General features: G+C 37.6%; 3 protein-coding genes across 3 annotated transcripts; all 3 read right to left on the bottom strand.

Annotated features, from left to right (window-relative positions):
- Positions 1 to 3,173: 3,173 nt before the first annotated feature.
- hoxd4a (homeobox D4a) lies at positions 3,174 to 5,383 on the bottom strand. The gene is made up of 2 exons (XM_087803496.1): positions 4,507 to 5,383; positions 3,174 to 4,293 (listed from the first exon to the last, which is right to left on the bottom strand). Exons 1-2 carry the CDS (start codon positions 4,910 to 4,912, stop codon positions 4,010 to 4,012), a joined length of 690 nt encoding a protein of 229 aa, XP_087659622.1. The 5' UTR covers positions 4,913 to 5,383; the 3' UTR covers positions 3,174 to 4,009.
- A 9,677-nt stretch (positions 5,384 to 15,060) lies between these two features.
- hoxd9a (homeobox D9a) lies at positions 15,061 to 17,754 on the bottom strand. Its single transcript, XM_087804168.1, has 2 exons — positions 16,837 to 17,754; positions 15,061 to 15,634 (listed from the first exon to the last, which is right to left on the bottom strand). The coding sequence occupies exons 1-2, from the start codon at positions 17,363 to 17,365 to the stop codon at positions 15,390 to 15,392; spliced, it is 774 nt and encodes a 257-aa protein (XP_087660294.1). The 5' UTR covers positions 17,366 to 17,754; the 3' UTR covers positions 15,061 to 15,389.
- A 1,077-nt stretch (positions 17,755 to 18,831) lies between these two features.
- hoxd10a (homeobox D10a) lies at positions 18,832 to 21,665 on the bottom strand. The gene is made up of 2 exons (XM_087804167.1): positions 20,966 to 21,665; positions 18,832 to 19,941 (listed from the first exon to the last, which is right to left on the bottom strand). The coding sequence occupies exons 1-2, from the start codon at positions 21,639 to 21,641 to the stop codon at positions 19,667 to 19,669; spliced, it is 951 nt and encodes a 316-aa protein (XP_087660293.1). The 5' UTR covers positions 21,642 to 21,665; the 3' UTR covers positions 18,832 to 19,666.
- Between the last annotated feature and the right edge of the window lie 1,328 nt (positions 21,666 to 22,993).

The following is a 22,993-nucleotide window of genomic DNA, read 5'->3' as shown; positions in this document are numbered from 1 at the left end:
TAATGTGTTTTTAAATAAATTCAAGTTGCACTCCACTTTTGCTTTATAAGACATCTAATTACTGTTTTGTTGACAGTGGTTTTTTGTAGATGTGGGTAGACTTTTGTTGTTGTAGGATTTTTGACACTGTAGTAGTATTAGTAGTAGTTGACTAAGACGACAGTAGTGATGCATTAACAGACAGTATTATGTTGTAAAATGTTTGATTTATATTTCAGTAATAAAAATCTATAGATTCATGAAAATATAAGTATTTTGTAGGTTTTGACTAAACATGATCGTTCATGTGTAAACATGGGTCCATGTTATGTTAAATAATAACACTAGTGAGGCGTATTTAGAACAGTTTATCTTTTACAAGTGTTATAGTATTTATATATTATATGGAAGGATATTATTTGATGATTTCAACTACATTCGAAGAATTAACAAAAAAATATGACACTTAGTAAATCATCATATTTGGAGCATCTCTAAGATCAGTCAGTTCTGTTGATAACCAGTGGTATTATAGGAAGTACTGTTGTATACGGGTGACCTTTCATTACAATAATCAGGTATATTTATATAGATTAATGACAAGAAATACTATTGCTATGTATAACAATAAAGATGTGTAACACAGTGTGGCTTTGTGTTGCTGTTTGTCAGAAAATGAGACGTGAAAAGAAGTAAATGACTACAATGATAGATGTTTAAAGTATGAATATATCACTCAATCATTGGAGTAATGTCACTTGTTAAGCCTTAGCAAATATTAGTGCGGGTTCACTATTAGTCAGAAATGGTGGGTATTTAATACAGACAGAAAACAAACAAATAATAAGTAAAGAATTGATAAAAATATAAGATGATCAATGTTGGCATACAGTGGTTCTATAAATGTGTATTTAAAACCTGAAATAGGAAGCAAAGTAGCACTAAAGGCTGTGTATGTGGCTGACCATTCGGCTAATCTTTAAATACAATGAAAACAGAGTCTCCACATTAAGAAAAACAAGCATCCGATATTTGTATAATTTGAAAAATATCACGTTTCATGTGTGGTGGGTCACTATTTGGCAAGTGATCAGTCACGTCTGCAGTGATGTAGGGCTGATTTATAACCACTTAACATCCACGCTCATGTGTGTAAGAGCAATAATGAAGATGACTGAGTGACGGATTCACTTGGAAAACACATTGATGAACAACTTTTGATCACAATATGTGTAATAAAACCTTTTAATGTGTTTTTTAAAAACACATATAGTACTTTTAAACCTTCTTGCGAGCCATGCAGATCTGTGTTCACTATTTGGCAGACTAATTTTGGGTGTACAGCCCAAATCAACTCATATGTTTTTTAAATGGAACAATACTTTAATTAATATTTGACCAACAACCATGATGTAAACACATTAATGTCACTATTTGGCATCTACCAAACACAATAAATACTACTTGATGTATTCTTACCACAATAAAAGTGAATTTAAATAGCTATTGCTTAATAAATGTCCACCATTTAAACACAGTTAGACAGAAAGATGTTTGGTTCAAACTCACACATATTGTGATTTATTTCGCATTTCAGATTTCAATAAATGTATTTTGTGCACTGTAGATATGTCGTGTGTCTATTAATTAATCCTAAAATAAATAATTAATGTATTTAATTATTGTTTTAAATGTTTTAGCAAATATTTTGAAGCGTACATTTGTTATGTAGCTATAATTTGAGTTACTGGTTTAAAAAACGGCGACCCTCACTATTAAAATATGGTTGAAATATTTCAAATTGGATTCATATTAATAAATCAATTCACACAAACTCACCAGGACGAATGACTGTGTGGCAACAGCAACACAAAAAAATGATGAAATGCGTGCTGCAGTGTTGGAAATGTGCGTCTAACATGTCTAATCGAGGCTCCTCTCCCACCCAGCCCCCCACGATCACACGCACACACAGATCACTTATGACAGCGCGGTGTATTGTGACATCACATGACACACACTCCGAGGATGATATTTCTTCTTGTCTGCCGCGTGTTTGGATGGGAGCTGATGTCGAGGGTCATCCTCGATCAGATCATCGCAGCAGCTTTAATATCAAAGACCACACAGCTGACCCCCAGGGGGAGGAGGGCCACTTCTGAGAGCTAATAAATAACTGCAAAACTTTATTTGAATCAATCCGAGCGGGTCTTTCTTCCTCAACAACATCTGATATGTGTGTTTCACTCTCACTTTGGCGACTCGTCGTCAGTATTCGTGTCACTCAAATCTTCAGTTTCACGCATCGTAATTATTATATTCCTCCCAATCCACGCGTAATATATTTCCCAAATATGAAAATAAGTGGCTTTTAACGCCGAAGCATCCGTTTGCGTCACTAATAACAGTCGAGATTTACAGGCTGCTGGTGTAAACATGGCAGGAGCAGAGCGCGCAAACGGCGCACATTTGATACAATTTGGGGATGATGGGTCGCTCCATGTGGCTCCACATGCTCGGAAATACTTAACTTTGTCTTCTGGGGTTCTCTGTGACCCGAAAATAACCACCAGACTATGAATTTCAGAACATTTTTTGATCATGTGGACGATAATGACGCGAAAGGGCCTAGAAGTCGGAGTGTTTTAGATTAAACATATAGAAACGAGAGTATAAATAGGAAAAATAAAACCTATAATTGAGCATTAATTATAAAAAAATCTTGTTTTATTATTTGTAATTGGGAATCTTGGTTTGTTGTAACAAATCAAACGCAAACGTCCAATCGGATTTTACAAGAAGGATACATTGAATTAAAATAGTCGAAGAATAATAATCTTGAATTAAATTAACAATTGAGAAACGCTTATAATATTTTTACTTCACTAATTCATGTGTATTGATAAACAAAACAGCAATAATAGACCCTCGCAAAGGCGCGCAACGGCGATGAAGCGAAGACATAAACACAACAAATTATTAATATATACATACATATTTAACTATTTTTGTGAAGAAAAAAATGTTTTTTTCGTGAGAAATTTGATACATTATTTAGAATTTTACGCAACATATATATATAATTTTTTTTCAAACGAAGACAACCAATAACATTCTGATTTTTAACCAAACGCGAGTTTCAGCAAAAATAAAATATCGGCCAATAAAGAGAATATTTAGTGCATTCAAATGCATCATCAGTAGAAATCTTTATTTTCTGCCAATATACTTCTCACATCTCAAATGCACAATACAATGTAAAAAGCATACAAAAATAAAAACACAAACTGTTTCGTTGCATATTGAGGTGAAGATCAGAGCCGCTCTTGGTATATAATATTTCATATATTTAGGTATAAATACTGTTGTCAAAACTACATTCAGAGCTAAAAACTCCAGCCCGGGAGAGGGAATGCTGCTTGTCCGGCGGGTCAGGGGTGTCGGGGTCAGTCCTTGCGGCTGAAATGTGTCCCCTGGATGAACCTGGGGCTGCTTTTGTCGAAGTTCGGCTCAAATAGCTTGAAAACCTCCAACAACTGAGAGCGCTTTTTTTGTTTTGTTTTCCGAACACAAAGACGATTTTAAAACAAAAAGAAAAAATCTGTCTTTAACCTGACTTGTCCTCCTCCAAAATACTTAATCTCACTAATACTAAACATCGCATTCGATCATGCTAATTATAATAATAATAATAATAATACCGCACATCATCTCCAACGTAAAAATGTGTTTGAAACAAATAAATAATGTTTTTTTAAAAAAATGAAGAGACGCCATGCAGAAGCAGGAGTGATTTATAAGGGCACTCGGTCGCGCAGGAATGTTTTTTTGGGAGTAGAGAAAATTAAAAGCTTTTATCGTACAAAAATAAGTTAAAAGAAGTGAAATACTGTTCAAGTAGAGGTCTGGATAAACAAAGAGTTCCACTGTGGAAGAGTGAGTGAATGAAATCCCCACAAAAAAAGGAGCTGCTGTGGGTGAAATAAAAATGGCTTAGACATGCAAAAGTCAAACTGGAGATGTTTTTTTTTTATAACGAGGTGATATCAGTCTGGTTGTCCTTCTGCATAAGGCCCGGTGCCGATCTGCCCTTGGTGTTGGGAAGTTTGTGATCCTTCTTCCATTTCATCCGTCTGTTCTGGAACCAAATCTTTATTTGCCTCTCCGAGAGACAGAGCGTGTGCGCGATTTCAATCCGCCGTCGCCTCGTCAGATACCTGTTAAAATGAAACTCCTTCTCCAGCTCCAGGACCTGCTGGCGGGTGTACGCTGTCCTGGACCGCTTTGGTTCGGATCCCGTGTAGTCCGGGTTCACTTTTTGGACCAAGAGAGAGAAGAAACAAGCGGTGTTTAGTGGGAACTTCTGAAGGCGCTCGTTGAGATGTAAATATGAGCGTCAGTCGCTCTACCTAGCGGCCTATTTCCTCTGCTATAAAAATTTATGGCTTGTGTAATTGGCGAGGCCTTTCAAAGACTCCCATAAATATCACACTGAGTGATTACCAGAAGAGAGAGAACAAATCTTACCAGTAGTTACATGCACTTTCTTCATCCACGGGTAAACGACTGCGGGCTGTTTGCTTTGTATCCCGTTTTGAGTCTTCGTGTGCTGCTGCTGCTGGTTGCGAGCTCCGGGCGCCTGCACGGGACTCTCTGGCTCGGTGTCCCCCGTGAAGGGAGTCCGGTGACCGGCTCTGTCTTGGACATGACCCCGGGGCTCCGGCACCGTGGGCTCGGTGGCGCAGCCGAACGCTGGCTCCGGGTAAGTCGAGCGTGGAAAGATCCCTGGATGGTGAAAGTCTGAAGTGTCCTGCGATGGACTGTAGTACTCCGAGTTCTGCTCAGGTATGTAGTTATTCTGCGAGTATTCCTCGCACGGAGGGAATTTGGGATCCACATATTTGGAGTTCACAATAAACGAACTCATGGCCATTAATTTCTGAAGGTAGAAAATACTAATTTTTCTCGAGTTGTCTTTTTTCCTCCCTCCATAAAGCCCTCCTACTTGGTGTCAACTGAATAAAGTTGGCGAACCATGTGACCAGATCGGCCAATGGAGGTGACGCTGCTGCACACACCAGTAAACACAAGCGAGTCAAGCTTTGTCAGTAAACGTCTCCCTTAAATTTCGGTGGGAAAATTGACTTTTGAGAGCGATCGAACGTGAAAAGCGAAGACTTGTTGTGGGAATATTTACTTAGAAAACCATCTAAATATAGCGGCGAGTCGATCACGTGGTGAAACAGAGACGCGCACAAGAGGGACAAAAAGCCCCCGGGCATAAAGGCAGGGAATAATGACTGAGGACAATTGATTGAGACTGTCTTTGTCACCGAGAGGTCACAGAAAAGTTACAAGAATCTCATCCCTTCATCTGCTCCTCAAGAGCTCAAAGAGCAGCAGAAGCTCCACAATCGATAAGACACACACGCCGCTGCACCGCTGTATTCCAGATGTGTGTGTGTGATCAGGAGCCACTGGATCAATCGATTGAAGTGTTTTCATCGACCATATACTCCCCTAGAATCGAATCTGTGACTGTGGTTCCATCACACAAATTCGGTTCTACAGGGTATATATAGACGACGGAAGCCTCACCAGCACTCAGAGCAACGTGGTTGATACACATGCATTTATTTACAATTACATCACAGAAATCAAATATTTAAAAGTCACTTCTGTCACTCATGCTGGTGTTTTGATCTGAGCTGGATGGTCACGTTGTTACTCCAGTATACACGTCACAAATTGTGCTTTTATTTTGTTGATTATCTGTGCCATTAGGGTCGATATACAGATGCTGAACATAACGAGTAACTCCGGAACAAATTCCACTTTCACTTCAGAGGTCAACCTCAATCATTTAGCAAACTTATCAGAAAGTTCAATTATTCAGTCACATGACAGCTCAAAGGGGCCACAGGTTTACCAAATTCTCATTTGCTATCAACACAGTAGCAGCTGCTACACCCCCCCCCCCCCTCTAACCCCTCTACAAAAAGAATAAAACAATTTTTTTCCTTTAAAAAGACCTTTTAAGAATTCATTAAAGAAAAAAGTTAAATGTATTCATGATTTTCATTGGAGGATGGAAATTGTACAAACAAAATAACTGGTAGAATCGATAAATACAACATTTGACATAAATAAGAAATTCGTTTGATTTGGTTTAAATAATGGCTTTATAAAAACAAAATGCATACATATAAATATTTATATTTCAATGTGATGTAATATCCACGTAGTAATTGCATTCACGACAAAAAAACTTTTAAAATACTATAACCATGTTTTTTTATATAGATGGGCACAGCTTTAATAATTCATTTTATAATTTCAGAAAATTATTTAATTAATGTCAGAATTAATTATATAATAGTAAAGGTTAGTTAAACTTGCATTTTTAATAACTGACACATATTCTAAATATTGTTAAGAATATCCCATGTAAATTATATAATTGTCTGTTTTGAGTATAAAGCAAACCATAAACTAAGTATTTAATTATGTAATCATTTTCACATTTGGTTTTATTTATAATTGTAGAATAAACTCCAGAACGTGGCCTGAAAATGAGAGTCATCATGTATTAAAGAGTGTTAATATTGGTTCTAAATAGTCTCTATCGTAATCACTACTTTAAAAATATTATCTATCACACGGAATAGTTGTGAGACAGGCTGACCTGTCTTTCACCTCGACCCGACGAGTCCTTGAGACAGGTCAAAGCCGGGGAGGTCAACAAAAGAATGATAACGTCAGCGTTTTATCCAAAGAGTCTGTTTTAAACTAACGAGCGGAGACTGGAGCAGGATTTTGGGCCCTTTTCCGGCGATAAATCGAATTAAAAGTGTAAAATAAACGTTGGATTAAAAAAGGCCTCTGTGTGTCGCTCATGCGTTCGTATTTATTTAAACAGAAACATCTAAGAAAATAAAAGCTTCCATTTTGAAATATTATAAAAGGAACGCTATATAAAATATTTAAGAAATAATTCACTTAATTTATCTTTAATTCGTATTAATTTTCACATGTGGCCTGTAGGCCACACCAGCATTTTAAGGTTTCGCTGGTCACGAAATAAACTTCTTAGATAATGAATTATGAATTAAAAATAAAAATGAAATTACAAATTCCACTATCCAATCATTATTTACAGTGATTACAGGTTGAGTCAACAACAACACGACGTTGTAAAACCATAAATCACGACCTGGTTCTCTGAGCAGCCAGAGGTGTTTCTCTCCCCAACATGTGACATCACGCAAACCCGAGTAAACTCACCACAGAGCCGAGCCCACCGGACCGCAAACGCATCCATGCGGGCGGAAGGGAAGTTCTGCTGAGCTCCCGGCCCCGTCCAAAACCATCTGGACCGCTTTGCTAATACACAATGAGAATTTTATTTTGGCTTGTCAACTCCCGGGTCATAAAACAAAGTTTAATGGCGTCACGTGTTTCCTGGCAGCCACTCACACGAGCGCTCGGGCCCATAAATAACCCTGAAAGTTGCACTTACTCAATAACAGCGATTACTCTGCTGGGCTTTTAGGAAACGGACACACATGTGCAAGCTTTTATTCTGAAACACCGCAGCAACAAACTCTTCTTTGTATTACGTGTTACTAGTTCGCACATTCAGAGAAACATTAGGATGGTTGTGAGGATTTAATTTTAGAGGCAACAGCTGATGGTTTGCTCCGCCTCTTCCTCTTTGGTACTGCAGGGTGGAAGTATAAATAGAAACGATGGGAGGATCCAAAAGATTTGAATCACAGAATCTTTATTTACAATGAGAAGACACTTTGTTCAGATGACACTGCGATAGCAGAGGAGTACAAATAATCACTGTAGAATCTTTACACGCGGTTTTTATTATATATAACCCAAGTTAAATTATCTATGCATGATGGAATCTTGACATTTATTTGACCCCCATGAGCCAAATAGGTCCTGGATTGAAAATCCAGACATGGTTGGTCGTTTAACTTGACAACAATGCAATTCACAGACATTCTGATTTAATATACTACAGTCTTACTAGACATCACTTCTTCTTATTATTATAAACTAAACAGACGTCCTCTCCTAAAGTATCCACTCTTACTACAGGGCCAAAGCCAGATTCCATTCATCCCTGAGTTCGGATGTTGTTGCCAGATGTGAGAGGAATTTTAAATTAAATAAAAAAAATGTTTTAAACTATATCAGAACAACTTCCAGACTTCTCATTTGAAAATACCAAGTTTTGTCATTTTCAACTGCCATTTGAATTCATCAAATAGTTACAAAAAGTTACTCAGTTTTTTTTTTCAATCTGAATTTATTTAATGCTAATGCTGTAGTAACAGTGCACATTTACAGCTATTCTATAGCTCAATCAACCAAAGCTACAATTCAAAATTTGAACAAATAACAAATAACGTAATATATATGCATAATAAAGAATAAAATAGCTCAAAATGAACGCAGCAACATTGAGGTACGTTACGTTATATATTTGATAAATCCAACTAACCAAAGAAGATAGTACCTGAAGCTAACAGCTAACAACAAACCATGTTTATAAAACCGAATACAGCTCTAAACTGACGTCGTGTAATAATCACAGTATAATTTATAATTACCACACAGTGACGGCGTCTGCCAGATTATTGGAAACGAAAAAGAAGGATTTTGTGAACGTTTTAGCTTCATCTTCACTTTACATGTTAGCGGAAATCACGATACACGTCAAAATCAGGTGACACTGTCACGTGGTCAAGCCTCGACCAATCACAGTAATCGAAAACCCTCCGCTTCATGTGAGTGGCCGGGTTGAGTGTTGTCTAACAGTGACCCCTGCTGGAAAATGTTAGTTGTGACACAAACCGCTTAATTCAAACTAGTTATAAGAACAAGAGAAAATAATATAGGAGAAAATCATACTTAACAGTTTTTGTTAAAACGTTCCAGTTCCTTGATTAATAATTAATTAATGATAATTATTGTTGTTTTTTTGTATAAAAAATTGTAGGTCGTTTAGATCTGAGCCGAGCTGAGTCAGCAAGAGGAACTGGACAGGTCAGTGGTCCAGGACAAGTATCAGGAAACGACTCAGATTGACAAAAGAGGACCTCTGGTACATCCCGTGGCTGGAGTACCCAAGGGAAACCAAATTGAAACAAAAACATGACCATGTAAACCAGAAGAATTCCAACAATTTATACTATTAAACGCTTAAATACAATTGTCATTTTAACCAAGATCATAAAATACGAACAGAGAAAGTACACATTAAGTTCTAACACGTATTAGATAGTTCACAGATACATACAATGCCACTTATATTTTCACTTGTGCCACAATTAAAATAAACATTATAAATTAGATTACAATAGGTCTCAAATCGAATTTTCGAATTCCAACGAAACTTTTATTTAGAATAAATATATATAGTATCACAAAAAATAATATTCCGATAATAATCTTAAAAATCTAGTTTGTTTTAGAAAAATCTGATCTTTGTAAATGCAAATGTTTTTTTTTTTAAATTACATTACAAACCAGTAAACAAAAATAAAAGTGGTTGAACATACGCATTTTATTCTACTATTTATGATTAAACGTGAACACAAGGAAACACAATTTTGTTTTAAGTTTAAGTAAAATCCCTTTGATTTAAAACATATTTGTGTGTGAAAACCCTTTAACACTAACGTCGGTTCTCACAACAAAACCACATTTTTAAGCTTTTCTTTAGGTATTTTTTTTTTCAAAAACAACTTTTGAACGTGTCTTTCTCAGGTCATGAAGAAAAACAGCAACACAAATCTATATTAATAACGTTTGTCTACTAACGAAGCCAGCGTCTTTTCGTTACAGGCCCTGTTGTGCGCACTTAAGTTGCACCTCTTCTCTTCTCAGGGTCCATTTTGTCGCATTGCAGTGAGGCTGTAAATAGTTTCGCAGCTGCCTGTCAGCCTACAGTGAAATACTGTCTTTGTTCAGCCTCCAAACTGCCTCAAACACACAATATCCGCGCAAAGGCAGCGTCCAGAACGGCGCCACATCCGTGGGAAGAGAAAGCATCAGATTAGAAGGAGAATAAAATGGTCTATGAATGTTGTATTTGTAGCAAAAAAAAGCTTGACTTCCCCGATTTATTCGTTGATATAAAGAAGGCCTCATAATCTGATTTGTCGCGGGCACGAGCGTCACAAGTGCACAATTCAGAACAACTAGACGAGTCACCGCCGCTCATTTGCATAACTAACGAAACAGGAAGCTGTCAAGCTCCAACCATCGCAATCTTACCTGGATTAAGATAATCCATGTTTGTCCAGCTGGGAGTGTTGAGGGTGAAGCGAGTGTCGCAGTCCGCCTGCAGACACCAGCGTGCAGCCAGCATCAGATGATAATGAAACTGATTTTTTTTTTTTTAGGAGGAAAAACGCGGAGCGTGGCGCGCTGAGTTGAGGACGCAAAAAATGCAGTGGAGAAAAAAGCCGCCAGGGAAATCAGGAAAAGAGCCATGAAGACGTTTGCGCTCACACATGACCAGGGCCGGCCAATAGCGGGCCGGAGCAGCGCATAAAAAAGGTCGATTGCCAAGTTGTAAATTTTCCCCCCCTCACAAAAAGGAATTCAGACTGCAGCAATCCTCCTCCACTCTTTTTGGCGCATTGTCGCAGATGCAGCTAGAAAAAAACCTCTTTTAAAAATGAGCATTAAAGAACTTATCATTGTTCTTTTGAAACAATCCAGATAAATAATATCATATATTTAAGTATTTAATTTTATGAAACAGGTTTTACAATCTGAATTTAACGTTTTTAATTCTTACTGAACGAATTTAATTTTTAGGAAGCTGTTTAAATTGATGTGCTTGTTATAGCTATTGGTGTCTGTGTGTATTTCGCCTCACATTTCGTTTTATTTTTCTATTGAAGAAATAAGCGTAGCTCCTTGTTTCCCTCTCAGATGTTTTTGAGATTTAGTCAATTAATTTTATTTTTCACTTTTTTTCAAGTGGCGTATGCACGACTTCTAAGATAAATTAATAATGTTGATAAGTTTTGTGGAAAGTTGACTTCCAAGGTCGCAAGAGTACAAACAAATAAAATTAGACAACACTATTTTTTTCTTAAAAGAAACGGTGAAAAGTCCATTTGAAAAAAAACTTTGAAATAATAATTCCGTCTTCATAGTTACACAAAATGTATTTCTCCTTTACGGCATTTTATTGTGATTTTTTATTGTTATTATATTTTTTATTAAACATCTCCCTTTTATCATCTGAATACTTTGGTTCTTTTAAATCTGTTTTTATTTATGATCCATGTTTTTCCATTTCTCACACACAATCTATTTATGTTTACTTATTTATTCCACATCTACCTCCGAATTATTGCACTCCTGCTATTCTACATAAAAATAGAGGAAAGCTGGTCATCGTGAGAAACCGCCCGTCACGAACAGGGCCAATACGCATGTGCGGCGACTAACCAAAAAAGCCTTATATCACGTGTCGAAAAGTTTTTTTTTTTTAAAAGTAAGCTTTTTGATATCTAAAGAATTAAGTATCCAGTCAAGTATATTTTGTTAACCTGACATCACATTAACCACAAAGTGAAAACCTATTGATACATTTTAAGTGTTACATATTATAATCTGCAGATTATTTTTCTTATTTCTATTATTGACATACATATATATATATATACTCAGGGGAAAATAGGCGACTGTTACGATTAAAAGTTCCTTTTATCTACAATATCATTCTGGAAACTTCCAGTTAAGATTATTTGTTTCGCATCAATGCATGCGTCTGTGTCTACCTTTAAAGAAGTAAAAATGTTGACTTAAGAGTACCATGTAATCTTTGTTTACCATTGGATGAATGCTATTGGAACTTTTTAAATTATAAAATATCCCATTAAAATCAGTTGGTTTTTTTTAAATGATGCCAGAATAAATTATGCTGATGTTTCGAAGTATCTTTCATGGAAGGAGCTTTGTCATCTTAGACTCAGACTAGAGCAAATGTTAAGGAAGCCTCAATAACCAAGTAATATTGTGCAGCTCTAACTCTTCATAGTCAGTCATGACATTACTCTGGCTCAGGAATCATTGGAATGAAGATTAATCATTGATAGCTTTGAAATCTTTTTTTTATGACCACCCTCCCTATAACTCTTCAGCCTGTACTAAGTGATCGGAGAAGGGAGATTATTTTTTATTTGTTCATGTCCTTAATTAGAGTGACTTAATAATACAAAATTACAGTTATATTATCGGGACTGAACAAAATCCTACTCATACAAACACGCGTGTGTCTCTAACTCAAAACTTGTCGGACAGGTAGCTTCTTGCTTCTCTCAAAATGTGACTAAAAAATGTGAACTCTGAAAGATCTCGAAGTATTTAATCGTACATAGCGTTTTACTGCCTGGCTCAGAGGCAGCTGCTGCCGAAGGAATTCAGTCCTCTGCAGGCGCTGGAAAGGTCATTCCTCCGGTGATGCTGTCGTCCTTGAGCAGGACTCCAGAGCTGCTAATTGTTCTGGCGCGGTCATGTGGCAGCCTTGATTGAATTTCCTCATTAGTGGATTAATTAAAGGTCACCTGACCTTTCCACATAAAATTGAGGCTGTAAAGGAAAAGAGATGATCGAGAGCGGGAGAGATGAGCCATCCCTCCTCCCCCCACACTTGCTTCAAAAGATCCTAAAACAAACATCTATGTCAGCGTCACTCAAGATGGGAAGAAGAAAATATTGCAATTGAATTTTTTAGGCTTTTAGTCAGGATTCAGATTCTTAAAAGGGGTTTTGGTGACTTGAAAAATGGATTGTACATGAATAGACCAGCTAGTGTTTCCATAGGAAACTAGTCATGTTTTCTGTTATTACATCTTATTTTAATGGTTTTTCTCTAAAGTCAAAGTTTGGTCCTGTTAAAATAGTCACTGTGTTGTGAAGATGCTCGGCAGCAACAACTGATTCTCCAAAATCAATCCGTCGACTTTAAGTTTGTGGACAAGAACGTAGCAGGAACTTTCAACATCTTCACATGTTGGATTAGACTCCTGCAGAGTTGACTCGGTTTCTGGCTGCAGGTGAGATTTACTGGGGAATGGAAACCAGACGTTTGACTTTGGATGAAGATTGAGCTTCGAAACTGAGTTTTGAGATGTTGTGTGTTGTTTCTGTGTGTTAAAATGTTCACTTTTTGTTTTTTAACATGTTGAGTGACGGTGCCTTGAGATTTATAGCGAATCTTTTTTGCATTTCATAGATCAATAGTTTGCTTTTCTCCAGACTCAGTTCTCCTCTTTTATTTATCTAAAAAAAACATGTTTTGGAATATTGGTCATAGTTGTATCTACTTATTTATGTGCTAGTACTATAGTTAGCAGTAGTTATAATAGCGGCAGTAGTAATGGTAATAGCAGCAATAATGCTAACAGTAGAAGTAGTGGGTTTATTATTAATCATTTAGCAATAGTAGAGGTAGTAGTACTATGGTAGAAGTACTAGTAGGCAGCGTATAAAGCGGTCATTGGGCCAGTACATTGTAATAGTAATAATTGTTGCAGTAGTGGTTGTAGTATCAGTTGTTATGGAATTAGTAGTGGAAAATGTAGTAGTGATTAGTGTGTGGAGGTAGTAGTAGACATTCTAATAGTAATAATTGTGGCAGTAGTAGTTGTAGTATTGGTTATCATGGAAGTAGTAGATGGCATTGTGGAAGTAGTTATTTAGTAACCATGGTAATTGTTTTAGTAGTAGAATAAGTAGTAATAGGGATTCTAGAAGTAATCATTGTAGCGGTTGTCATAGTAGAAGTAACAATAGTCATGGCACTTATAGTAGTATAAGTAGTTGCGAGGTAAGATGAGGTACTCTAGGACGCAGAGGAGGAGTAACAGATATGTAGTACAAGTAATACTTAATGTGCTACTACTAGTAGCAAATGCAGGACTAAGTGCAAGTAGGACGTGAAGGAGTACAAAATAGTTGTTGTTGCTGTAGTAATGGGAGCAGAAGAAGTAAAATAAATCACATTTTCAATTTCCGTATTAGAATGATCAAAGCATAATAAAAGTTGTATAACTTCCATAGTACTGATAGCAAGACTCACGGGGATAGTTGTAGTACTAGTATTAGGAAACAAAAATGTGGGTCAAGTTGTGCAACAACTGTAGTTGTAAGTATAGAGTTGACACATTTCGAATCCGAGGGATGGAATTCCGAATAAAAAAAAACATTTGTCGTCTACAGATGAACAAATGTTTGTTTACTTGCGCTTCTCTTCTTCCACCGTCCACCGTGATTGAGTCGCACGGGGCAACAGCGCCCTCCAGCGCCGCTCCTGCCTCCTTTGTGTCACTCGAGTCAAGTAGAAAACATTTACATTTCGAGTCACACTCAAGTGTCGATTGACTCTTTATAATATTTGTATCACGTATTTAACAGAGTCAGATCAAATCGATCATTTCGATCAGATCACGAGTTACGACGAACCAGGCCAGTCAATGTTAAGTTTCTTTGTCCTGGTCGGTGGGAAATGGAGTTGAGGAATAAACGTGACCATAAAGGTGGTGGGGTGGGGGTTACTTCCTCCAAGACAATCGGTGAAGCAGACACCCTGTGGAAGACATTCTCTCGCAGAGGAGAAAAAAAGGGTTTCAAAGAAGAGTGTAATTACTGGTCAGCGTCATAAACTCATTCAGGCCAGACGTCTGGTCACTTCTATGGTTTTATGGCGCTCTTCCGGCTCTAAAGTCTCCGTACAATAAATTTGGAAATACGCACAAACACTTCTCGTGACCGTAAACACTCGATGAGGAATGTTATTACGCGTAAACGCTTTATTTGTACGCATGGAATTATGAATAAGCATTAGCAATAATAACACCACCAAGAGTCGGTAGGTGAATTTTAAAGCCTCCAAATAAGAAGGAATAATTAATTTGTTCTATTTAAAACAATAATAGAAACGAAAACCTTTATTTTGAATATTAAATAATTAACGTTAAGCGAATATATATTTTTTAAATAATGAAAAATGTGTGCACGAGTCTCTGAAGTTTAAACCGCATTAAGCAAATGCTTTAATGTTTTTGAGTGAAAAGCCAAAGACACATTTTAGTATTAGTAATAGTTGGATTCAAAAAAAAACTTATGATCAGAACATATTTTTTCCGCTTTGCTTTAAAATATATATTTTTTAATAATTTGTTTTTGCAATTAAAAAAACAAACAAAAAAGTCAAACACACCATTTGAAAGTTCCCGTCTTTATATTCTAAGTGCAGAATAAGAAATAAACAAATGTTCAGTCAAATTATTTCTCGAAATGTCTTGTTGTTTCACGACGTCTAAAATAATAATAATAATCAAAAAAAAAAAAAAAACACTGTCCAAAACTCAAATCAACTCCTTCCCTCCTCTCTCTCTGTTTATCTTCTTCATCTTCATCCTTCGGTTCTGGAACCAGATCTTGACTTGTCGCTCGGTCAGGCTGAGTATCCGGGCCACCTCGTAGCGCCGGTCCCGGGTCAGATACATGTTGTAGAGGAACTCTTTCTCCAGCTCCAGAGTCTGATACTTGGTGTATGGACATCTCTTCTTCCTGGTGGAGCGGGCGTGGATCCAGTTGGCCGCCGGATTGTCTGGAGGAAAGAATAGAACGTGAAAATGTGTTTGAGGAGTGTGTGTGTGTGTGTGTGTGTGTGTGTGTGTGTGTGTGTGTGTGTGTGTGTGTGTGTGTGTGTGTGTGTGTGTGTGGGGGTGTGTGTGTGTGTGTGTGTGTGTGTGTGTGTGTGTGTGTGTGTGTGTGTGTTTGTTTTGGACAACAATGTAATGTAGTAATTACGGCGTCATTACTATATACAAACATAAAACACGTTTGGTATCGTTGCTTTTGGTTGTTGTGTGGTTGTGTTGAGCGGATTACGAGTATATAGGATTCAGGAAGTAGTCATAACCGTTGCTGAAGTTATGTATTTCACAAGTCTGCGGGCAAAACGTTTATTCAAATATGTTGTTTATGCAGTGATATAGTGGATATTCATGAAGTAGTGTGTTACCACAATAGTATGGGATGTTGTTACTTTCCACAAAATCATACTCTATAGTCTATTTTCAAACTCAAAAAGGGGTTGTAGTGAGAGAGAAACTGCCTCGGAATAGTTAGATTTAAAATGTAATGTGAAAAAAGTTGTGTAGTTATACTTAAGCTAAATAACAACTGTTTGTGTGAAAAGCGTGTGTCCTCGTGACGTTTTAGCAACGGCACTTTTTATTTAATATATGGATTTAACACCTAAACTACAGTATCTTTTATAAATGTGGTTAAATAATAATATAAAACGAATGGCGTTATTGTTTTTGTCATGTGTGTTTTTCCAACGTCACAAGATGAAAGCAATGTTGTTAATAGATACAAACATTAGTCACGTAGCTACAGTGGTGACATTGATCTATTAGTATTTATATTAATACATGTGTCAAATGTATTGCTCCAATTATAATTGTTCTCTAGTGATCAATAAGAATTGTTTTTGTTCAAATGGAATTTCAAGTAAATGTGTTAAATAAAAAGTAGCATTTTAAGTAGAATGAAGGTAAAAATGACGTTGGATTTCCCAAAAAATGTTTTAATTGTAGCTGTAATGTGTGTTGATGGATAATGTTTAATGTAGAAAGGTTGTGGATAATCATGGGAATTGAGTCCTTGTGAGAAATCCGGCGTAATAAGGCACGCAGGGCGGGTTCTCGCTCCTTCTCCAGCCTCGGTATCGCACCAGACACTTTTATAGGTTAGTAAAAGCTCCAGTTTGTTGTTGGGGTTGTAAATCAGTCTTTTACTTACTTGGGTCAAGTTGTTGTTTCTCGTCCTTCGCCTCGCTGTGGTCACTTCCACTCTGCTCTTTGTGCGCCTTTTCTGGACACTCCGAGTGGGAGAAGTCGGCGAGGGTCGGCCGCGACTCTTCCTCGTCCACGGGGTCGCACTGGGGGGATTTTGCGGGCAGAACCTCCGGCTTTGTACCGTACGACGGCCGCGCGCTGGAGTGGAACCCGGGGAAAGAAACGTGGTTCGGGATCGGATCCACCCAGGAGCGGACGTATCTGGCGTCCGAGGCGGGGTGGTGGTTCTGGTGGTGGTGGTGCATGTACGGATGGTAGATCCCCTGCGGATGGACCGGCGACCAGGACGCCGAGAAGACGCCAGATTTGGGTGCGAAATTACACGACGAGAAGTCCGCGTTCTCCGCGGCACCTGGCGGCCTGGAGGTCACCGAGTGCGGCGGCTGCAGGAACCGAGTCCCGAACACGTCCTCCGGATCCTGACCCATGATCGAGTCCACGTAGCAGTTGGTGAGCGTGCCACTGGAAGACATTTTTTGATCTCTCCCCTTATAATAAAGGCTGGCACTGTTTCGCGAAGCTGCCCTCTATGAACAATCATAGTATTTTTGCTGCTGGCCTGCAACTGCTGGGATTGGTTTACACGGGTCACGTGACCATATTTACCAATATACGTCAAGTAAATCAATCCTGCCCTTGCTCTCTTCTCGTCAACATCAATTTAGCTCTTTCATTTTAATAATCATAAACAGAATCGGATGTAAATGATACACTCGTTCTTGTCTTTGAAACCCTTGTAGAAGTTTGGTAAAAAAAGAAAAAGCTCTAATAATCTCCACCGGTCACACCCCCACTGCTAGTAAAACACTTTATAGACTTACAGAATCCTCGTAAAAATAGATGTAATAACATGCTGTAAAAAGTAAAAGACACATCCAGAAAACTCAACTATTGTTAATATTCCAGCAGAAATAATCAACATTTCATTGTGGGGATAGAAAGTGGAAACAGCAGCTGTGAAATTATGGTCGAAAAAGAGAGAGTAATAATGACTATATATGTATCAATAAAAGCTTTTATGAGGTGCGTGTGATTATACCTGCCACCAATAAAAATAAAAGCTAAATCCATCTGTAGATTACTCTCTGAACGCTGCATTTGATGGGAAAGAAGATGATTTATTTCTCAGTTGTGACCTTATTTTGAGTTTAAAATAAAGATGTTTTTTTCGTTGAAATCCCAATGCGTTCTGAATTTAATGGAGCAAATATCTATAACTGATTATAATCACCTTTTAATCAACATCATTGTATCTAAGTTATGGTTAAGGTTTGTAAAACTATTCCTAGTATTCGCTGCTTGTAATCAACTTTTTAAATAAAGCATTTATATGTCCACCACTGAAAAAAACCCACGGTTCGTCTTTAAAACATATTGGACCTCTATGCCTTACAAACTTATTTTCAGTATCATACGCTGATTAAAAGTAAAGTTAAATGAGTTCACTCAGAATGCACAATAGTGCTTCTAATGTTTAACGCAGAAATATTTAGATATGAACCGTATAGTTTACACACGAATCCAGTTATATCTCGCCTTAAAATATTATCAAGTATGTGCGTAATGGCATTACGCACTAACTTTACGTGGTTTGAACATATGTTAAACGTGACATTTTATCTTGATGTTGTCCAATTAATTGTAAGTTTTGTATGTTTTGTTTTTGTTTTTTATCATAAAGTTCACTTACTATTGGCTCATCTAAAAGCGTAACTAACGGAGAGTTTATACAACGTCTTAATTCATGTCATATTAATATTGCCTTAAAAATATGTTTTTCCTATACTGGGTTGATCTTTTGCGACAAGAACATTTGAGTATTATCAAGATTTAACAATGCATTGATTAATTTCATATTCTTCCTTCCATATGCGCATGTACGGCGCAACTTCAAGCTGCAAACATTTTATAAAGAAAAATGAAACAAAAAAATGAATGAGTCATCTATTTATTGCAGATTATATACATGCAAACACATGCATTAAATTCACAGTTTGAACATGTCTTCAGCCACATTTTAGGCTTCGAAACATTTTTTCCATGACGTGACGTCACCCAGCACTGTGACACGAACACAGACTCACAATGGACGTTTTCATGACTGAACTAGATCCACCTTTTCTTTTCACAATGTCTGCTGTTTTACACCAGAATCTATTGACCTTAAAAAATACGTCTCCATGTTTGTCTAATTGTTTTCGCTAGCTTCTCAGCTTCCTGTTAGCGGACGACTATGACAAGTTAACATTTAACCCGTTTTAATGTGGAATAAAAGCATCCAGGTGAGCAAATAATTACAGACATGGTTAAATTGGGGTCTAACGACATGTAGTACCGAGAAAGAAATACTTTGATCTGTTAGCACGTTCAGCTGGATCATAGGTTCTGATTGTTTACTTGATAAATGTGAACTAGTTTATCTAAACACTTATTTCTTCATAAAAGCTAATTCACACGTTAAAGACTCAAGTATATATACTTGGCTGTGAAATAGGGTTTAAAATGTTTTTCTTTTTGTTTTAATAAATTGGATATATTCGTGAAAGTATTAATTATTCACAGTGGTTTGTTATTTAAGTCAAGAACATTATTTTTTCTTCTTGCCATCTACTCCAGTCAGTGAAAACCAACACGCGTTACCCTGTGATGAAATAAACACAACCACAAGACGCCACAGAAAGAACAAAAATGGCACATAAAGTCACAGTTTCTTTGAAATCGAAGATGAACGTCCACCGAAGTGAGAAGTGAACACTGGGGAGGGAACCGGACCTTCAGGAGAAGGTGAGGTTTGAGGTAAGTTCTCGGATGCGGTTTTCCCGGTTCATTTTCTTCAGTTTCATCCTGCGGTTCTGGAACCAGATCTTGACCTGCCTGTCGGTGAGGTTGACGCCCCTGCTGATCTCTAGGCGGCGCTCTCGGGTCAGATACATGTTGAAGAGGAACTCCTTCTCCAGCTCCAGGGTCTGGTGTTTGGTGTAAGGGCATCGCTTCTTCCGGCCGCTTTTGGCTGTTAACCAGTTGCTGGTGGGAGTTTCACTCTTGCAGTCTGCAATAAAAGTAGTCACTTATCACTCTGGGTTATCCAATAAAATTGTATCTGGATCATCCGACATGTTGAAATTGGAACATTGTAACTCAAACTGGCGTTAAGGCAATACTTCCTGAACACTGACGCCACATTGTACAATCTTTCCACTTACCACATCACAACATGACTATATTATATTTCTTTATTTAATAATAATGGTAATAATAGTGGTGGGAAATAAAGTTTTTTTCCTAACAGTGTTTTATCAATCCATAGCCAACATCAATTTAAATATTAAAATCATTTTGCGCGTAAACGTCCGTGCAACTTTGAAAGCAAGAATGTTTTTAATTCGCTTTTGAATTTTTCTCAACCCAAATTTCTGCTTAAAGTCTGGTTTTTAAAGTGTCGTTTTTTAATTGTTAATCACGTTAACCGCGTGATTATGTGTAATTAATGTCTCTAATATATAAAAACTAATATTAAAATGTTATGTTTTAATTTAGTTTTGCGAAATATGGTGTATTTATGTTTCATATATAGTATAATTTCTTTGGACTAATTGTTAGAGGTCACAGACGCAAAAAAAAAAACACGCGCATGTCGCACATGCAGCGATTGTAATCATTTTTTCCTTCGTTTTGTTTGTTCATTGTACATTCATGTCATTTCCGACCTATTTCAGGTCACTAAACGTGTGGATTTTAAATCATATTGTGGGATTGTAAGAGACAGTTTGGGTTATATTAACAGATATTTATATTTTATATGACATTTGTGGTCTTTTTTTGTGTATTAGTTATCTTTTATATCAAATAAACTACTTCTTCCGTTTATGTTTCTATTTAAACAATATGTACTATTTCGAAGTGAAATAAAATGGAGCTCGTAAAGAAGCGCCACGAGAGATCCACGCAGAGGTGGTGACTCAGGTGAGCAGCGGTACCGTCGGTGTCGTGTGCAGCAGTAACCTGAGCAGCTTCTCATTAAACATTACGACTTTACTTGTTTGTCTCGGTGCTGGACCCTAAAGCAGACCCACCTGCGCCCTCCTCCTTCAGCTCCGGGCTGGACACCGGGGCGTCCAGCAGGCAGCTCTTCTCCTCCGACCCGGAACCCGGTTCCGGACTCCCCGCTGACACCGGCGTCCTGGAGATCTCCGGAACCTCCGCGCTGGAATTCTCCGGATAATTCGTCGGTATCTGTGGTTTCGGCGTGACCCGGTTCAGCTGCAGCAGGTTCGGACTCGTCTGCTCGTGCCGGTACTCCTGATGCCTCCCGTTCGCGTAAGTTTGGCTCAGTCTGAAGTAGCCCGGGACCGGAACCTCGGGTCCATCCACCGGACCGGTCTCTGGGATGAGGTTCGAGTAGGTGGGCAGATCTGGACTGACTTTCTTCTCCGAATACATGCAGCAGTTGCTCTCCTCCTTGATGCTGTGAGAGAAGTTTGACATTGGCGGCTCCAGTCTGCAGGTTCGGTTCGGGTCCGTCCAGTTGTCAATCTGGGGGATATAGGAGTGGACGTTCATGGGCAGATTTTGGGTGTTGACTTCTCCTCGTTTGAAGGACGGCAGGAGTCCACAGGTTCCGTACGTTCCCATGTCAGAACCGGGCTGCATGTACATGCTGTTGGAGTAGAAAGTGTCCGACCTGCAGGTTCCGATCAGAGAGTCCACCAGGAAGGCGCTGGTCGCCGGTGAGCCGCTGTGGAAGGACATTTTTTTGGAGAAAAGATGGTCAGATGTCCTGAGGACGCTGACATGTCTGGGAAAACATCATCCCTGTGGAAGTCTGGATCCGTCCCGACCACATGACGAGTCCACCAATGAGATTTGAAAATGGCCTTGAGACGCAGCCTCCTCCACTGGAACCCACGCACCGAGACCCCAAACGCGGTCAACAGCGCCCCCTAGGACTCGGACTTGAAATTGATTTTCCTCATGAACAAAAAAAAGTGTAACAATGCGAGCTAAGATATTGATCGTGACCAGAAATCATCTCCAATAAGATTGTGTTACGACTTAAGATATCTTTCCAACACACTGGAAAGAAATCAGACGCTAAACAAAACACAAAACTATCCATTTGTACATAATTTCCAAGACTATTATTGATGAAATTAAAGTTTGCCTCCAGCTTTTGGTTGGTTTATATGACGTCAAAGCTGTTATACCATTTGTTGATATAATGAAAGATTGGTGCTATCAACACACATATTACACTGTTTGTTATACTTGTCGATTGAATAAAGAGAGCGAGGCTTACGCGAAAACATCACATGCGTATTTAATTTGATTCACGAGATCAAAACGTGAGCTGAGTCCATACAGTTCGCGTGTTGGTAACAAAATAGTACACAATAGATACATTTGTAGGCTATTTATCTTTCTGTGACGTTTTTAGAATAAACAAAGATTTATTTTGACGCAGAGATGATCGAAAGTATATATATATATATATATATATATATTATTAATATTATATATATACTATTATATAATTATATGATTCATTCATGATAATTGTTTGATTTTTTTTTTTAATTATAAGTTTGTGATAGCATGGTTGCTTGTGAATATAATTTTGACAATAGACGTAAAACATTTCAGTAAATATCTTGTGTCTTGACATTGTGTATTAGTGAAGGATAATTATACCAAAACAATCTGTGTAACTCGTGAATGTAATTTTATTTTTTCATTTTTTAAATTGACCACAAGATAAACTTAATTAATCATCTCTAAAGTGTTGAAGTGTTAAGTCTGTATAGTGTGTGTCAGTTGTTGGTGAAAGTAGCAAACGTGCGTGTGTTCTTGTTACCCCACGATTCAGTTAAAAAAAAACTCTTTTAATTCATTTTTATTTGTTGTTCGCCTATAGAATGCTTCTACTTTTCTTCTAAACCTTTTTTTACAGAAGTAAAACGTAAACAAAAACGGAATGTTTAATTCATGCTCTTTAGAATGAATATGAAAGAGGGAATAAACAAAAAAAGGATTGTCGTACAGATACATATTTAAATAATTGATTTACTCAACTCGAATTAGAAAAGTTTAATAACAAAATAATT

The sequence above is a fragment of the Callionymus lyra genome, chromosome 12 (assembly GCF_982586985.1).
Source record: "Callionymus lyra chromosome 12, fCalLyr1.hap1.1, whole genome shotgun sequence".
NCBI lineage: Eukaryota > Metazoa > Chordata > Actinopteri > Syngnathiformes > Callionymidae > Callionymus > Callionymus lyra.
This window is presented reverse-complemented; position numbering and strand designations above follow the sequence as displayed.

Bases quoted from the DNA above. Each gene is read 5' to 3' on its own strand.
- hoxd10a (XM_087804167.1), bottom strand. From the start codon at position 21,641: ATGTCCTTCCACAGCGGCTCACCGGCGACCAGCGCCTTCCTGGTGGAC. The intron at 19,942-20,965 runs GTGGGTCTGCTT...CTTTTATTGCAG, and splicing joins GCTGAAGGAGGAGGGCGCAG to ACTGCAAGAGTGAAACTCCC.
- hoxd9a (XM_087804168.1), bottom strand. From the start codon at position 17,365: ATGTCTTCCAGTGGCACGCTCACCAACTGCTACGTGGACTCGATCATG. The intron at 15,635-16,836 runs GTAAGTAAAAGA...TCTTTCCTCCAG, and splicing joins GAAACAACAACTTGACCCAA to ACAATCCGGCGGCCAACTGG.
- hoxd4a (XM_087803496.1), bottom strand. From the start codon at position 4,912: ATGGCCATGAGTTCGTTTATTGTGAACTCCAAATATGTGGATCCCAAA. The intron at 4,294-4,506 runs GTAAGATTTGTT...TGGTCCAAAAAG, and splicing joins GAAAGTGCATGTAACTACTG to TGAACCCGGACTACACGGGA.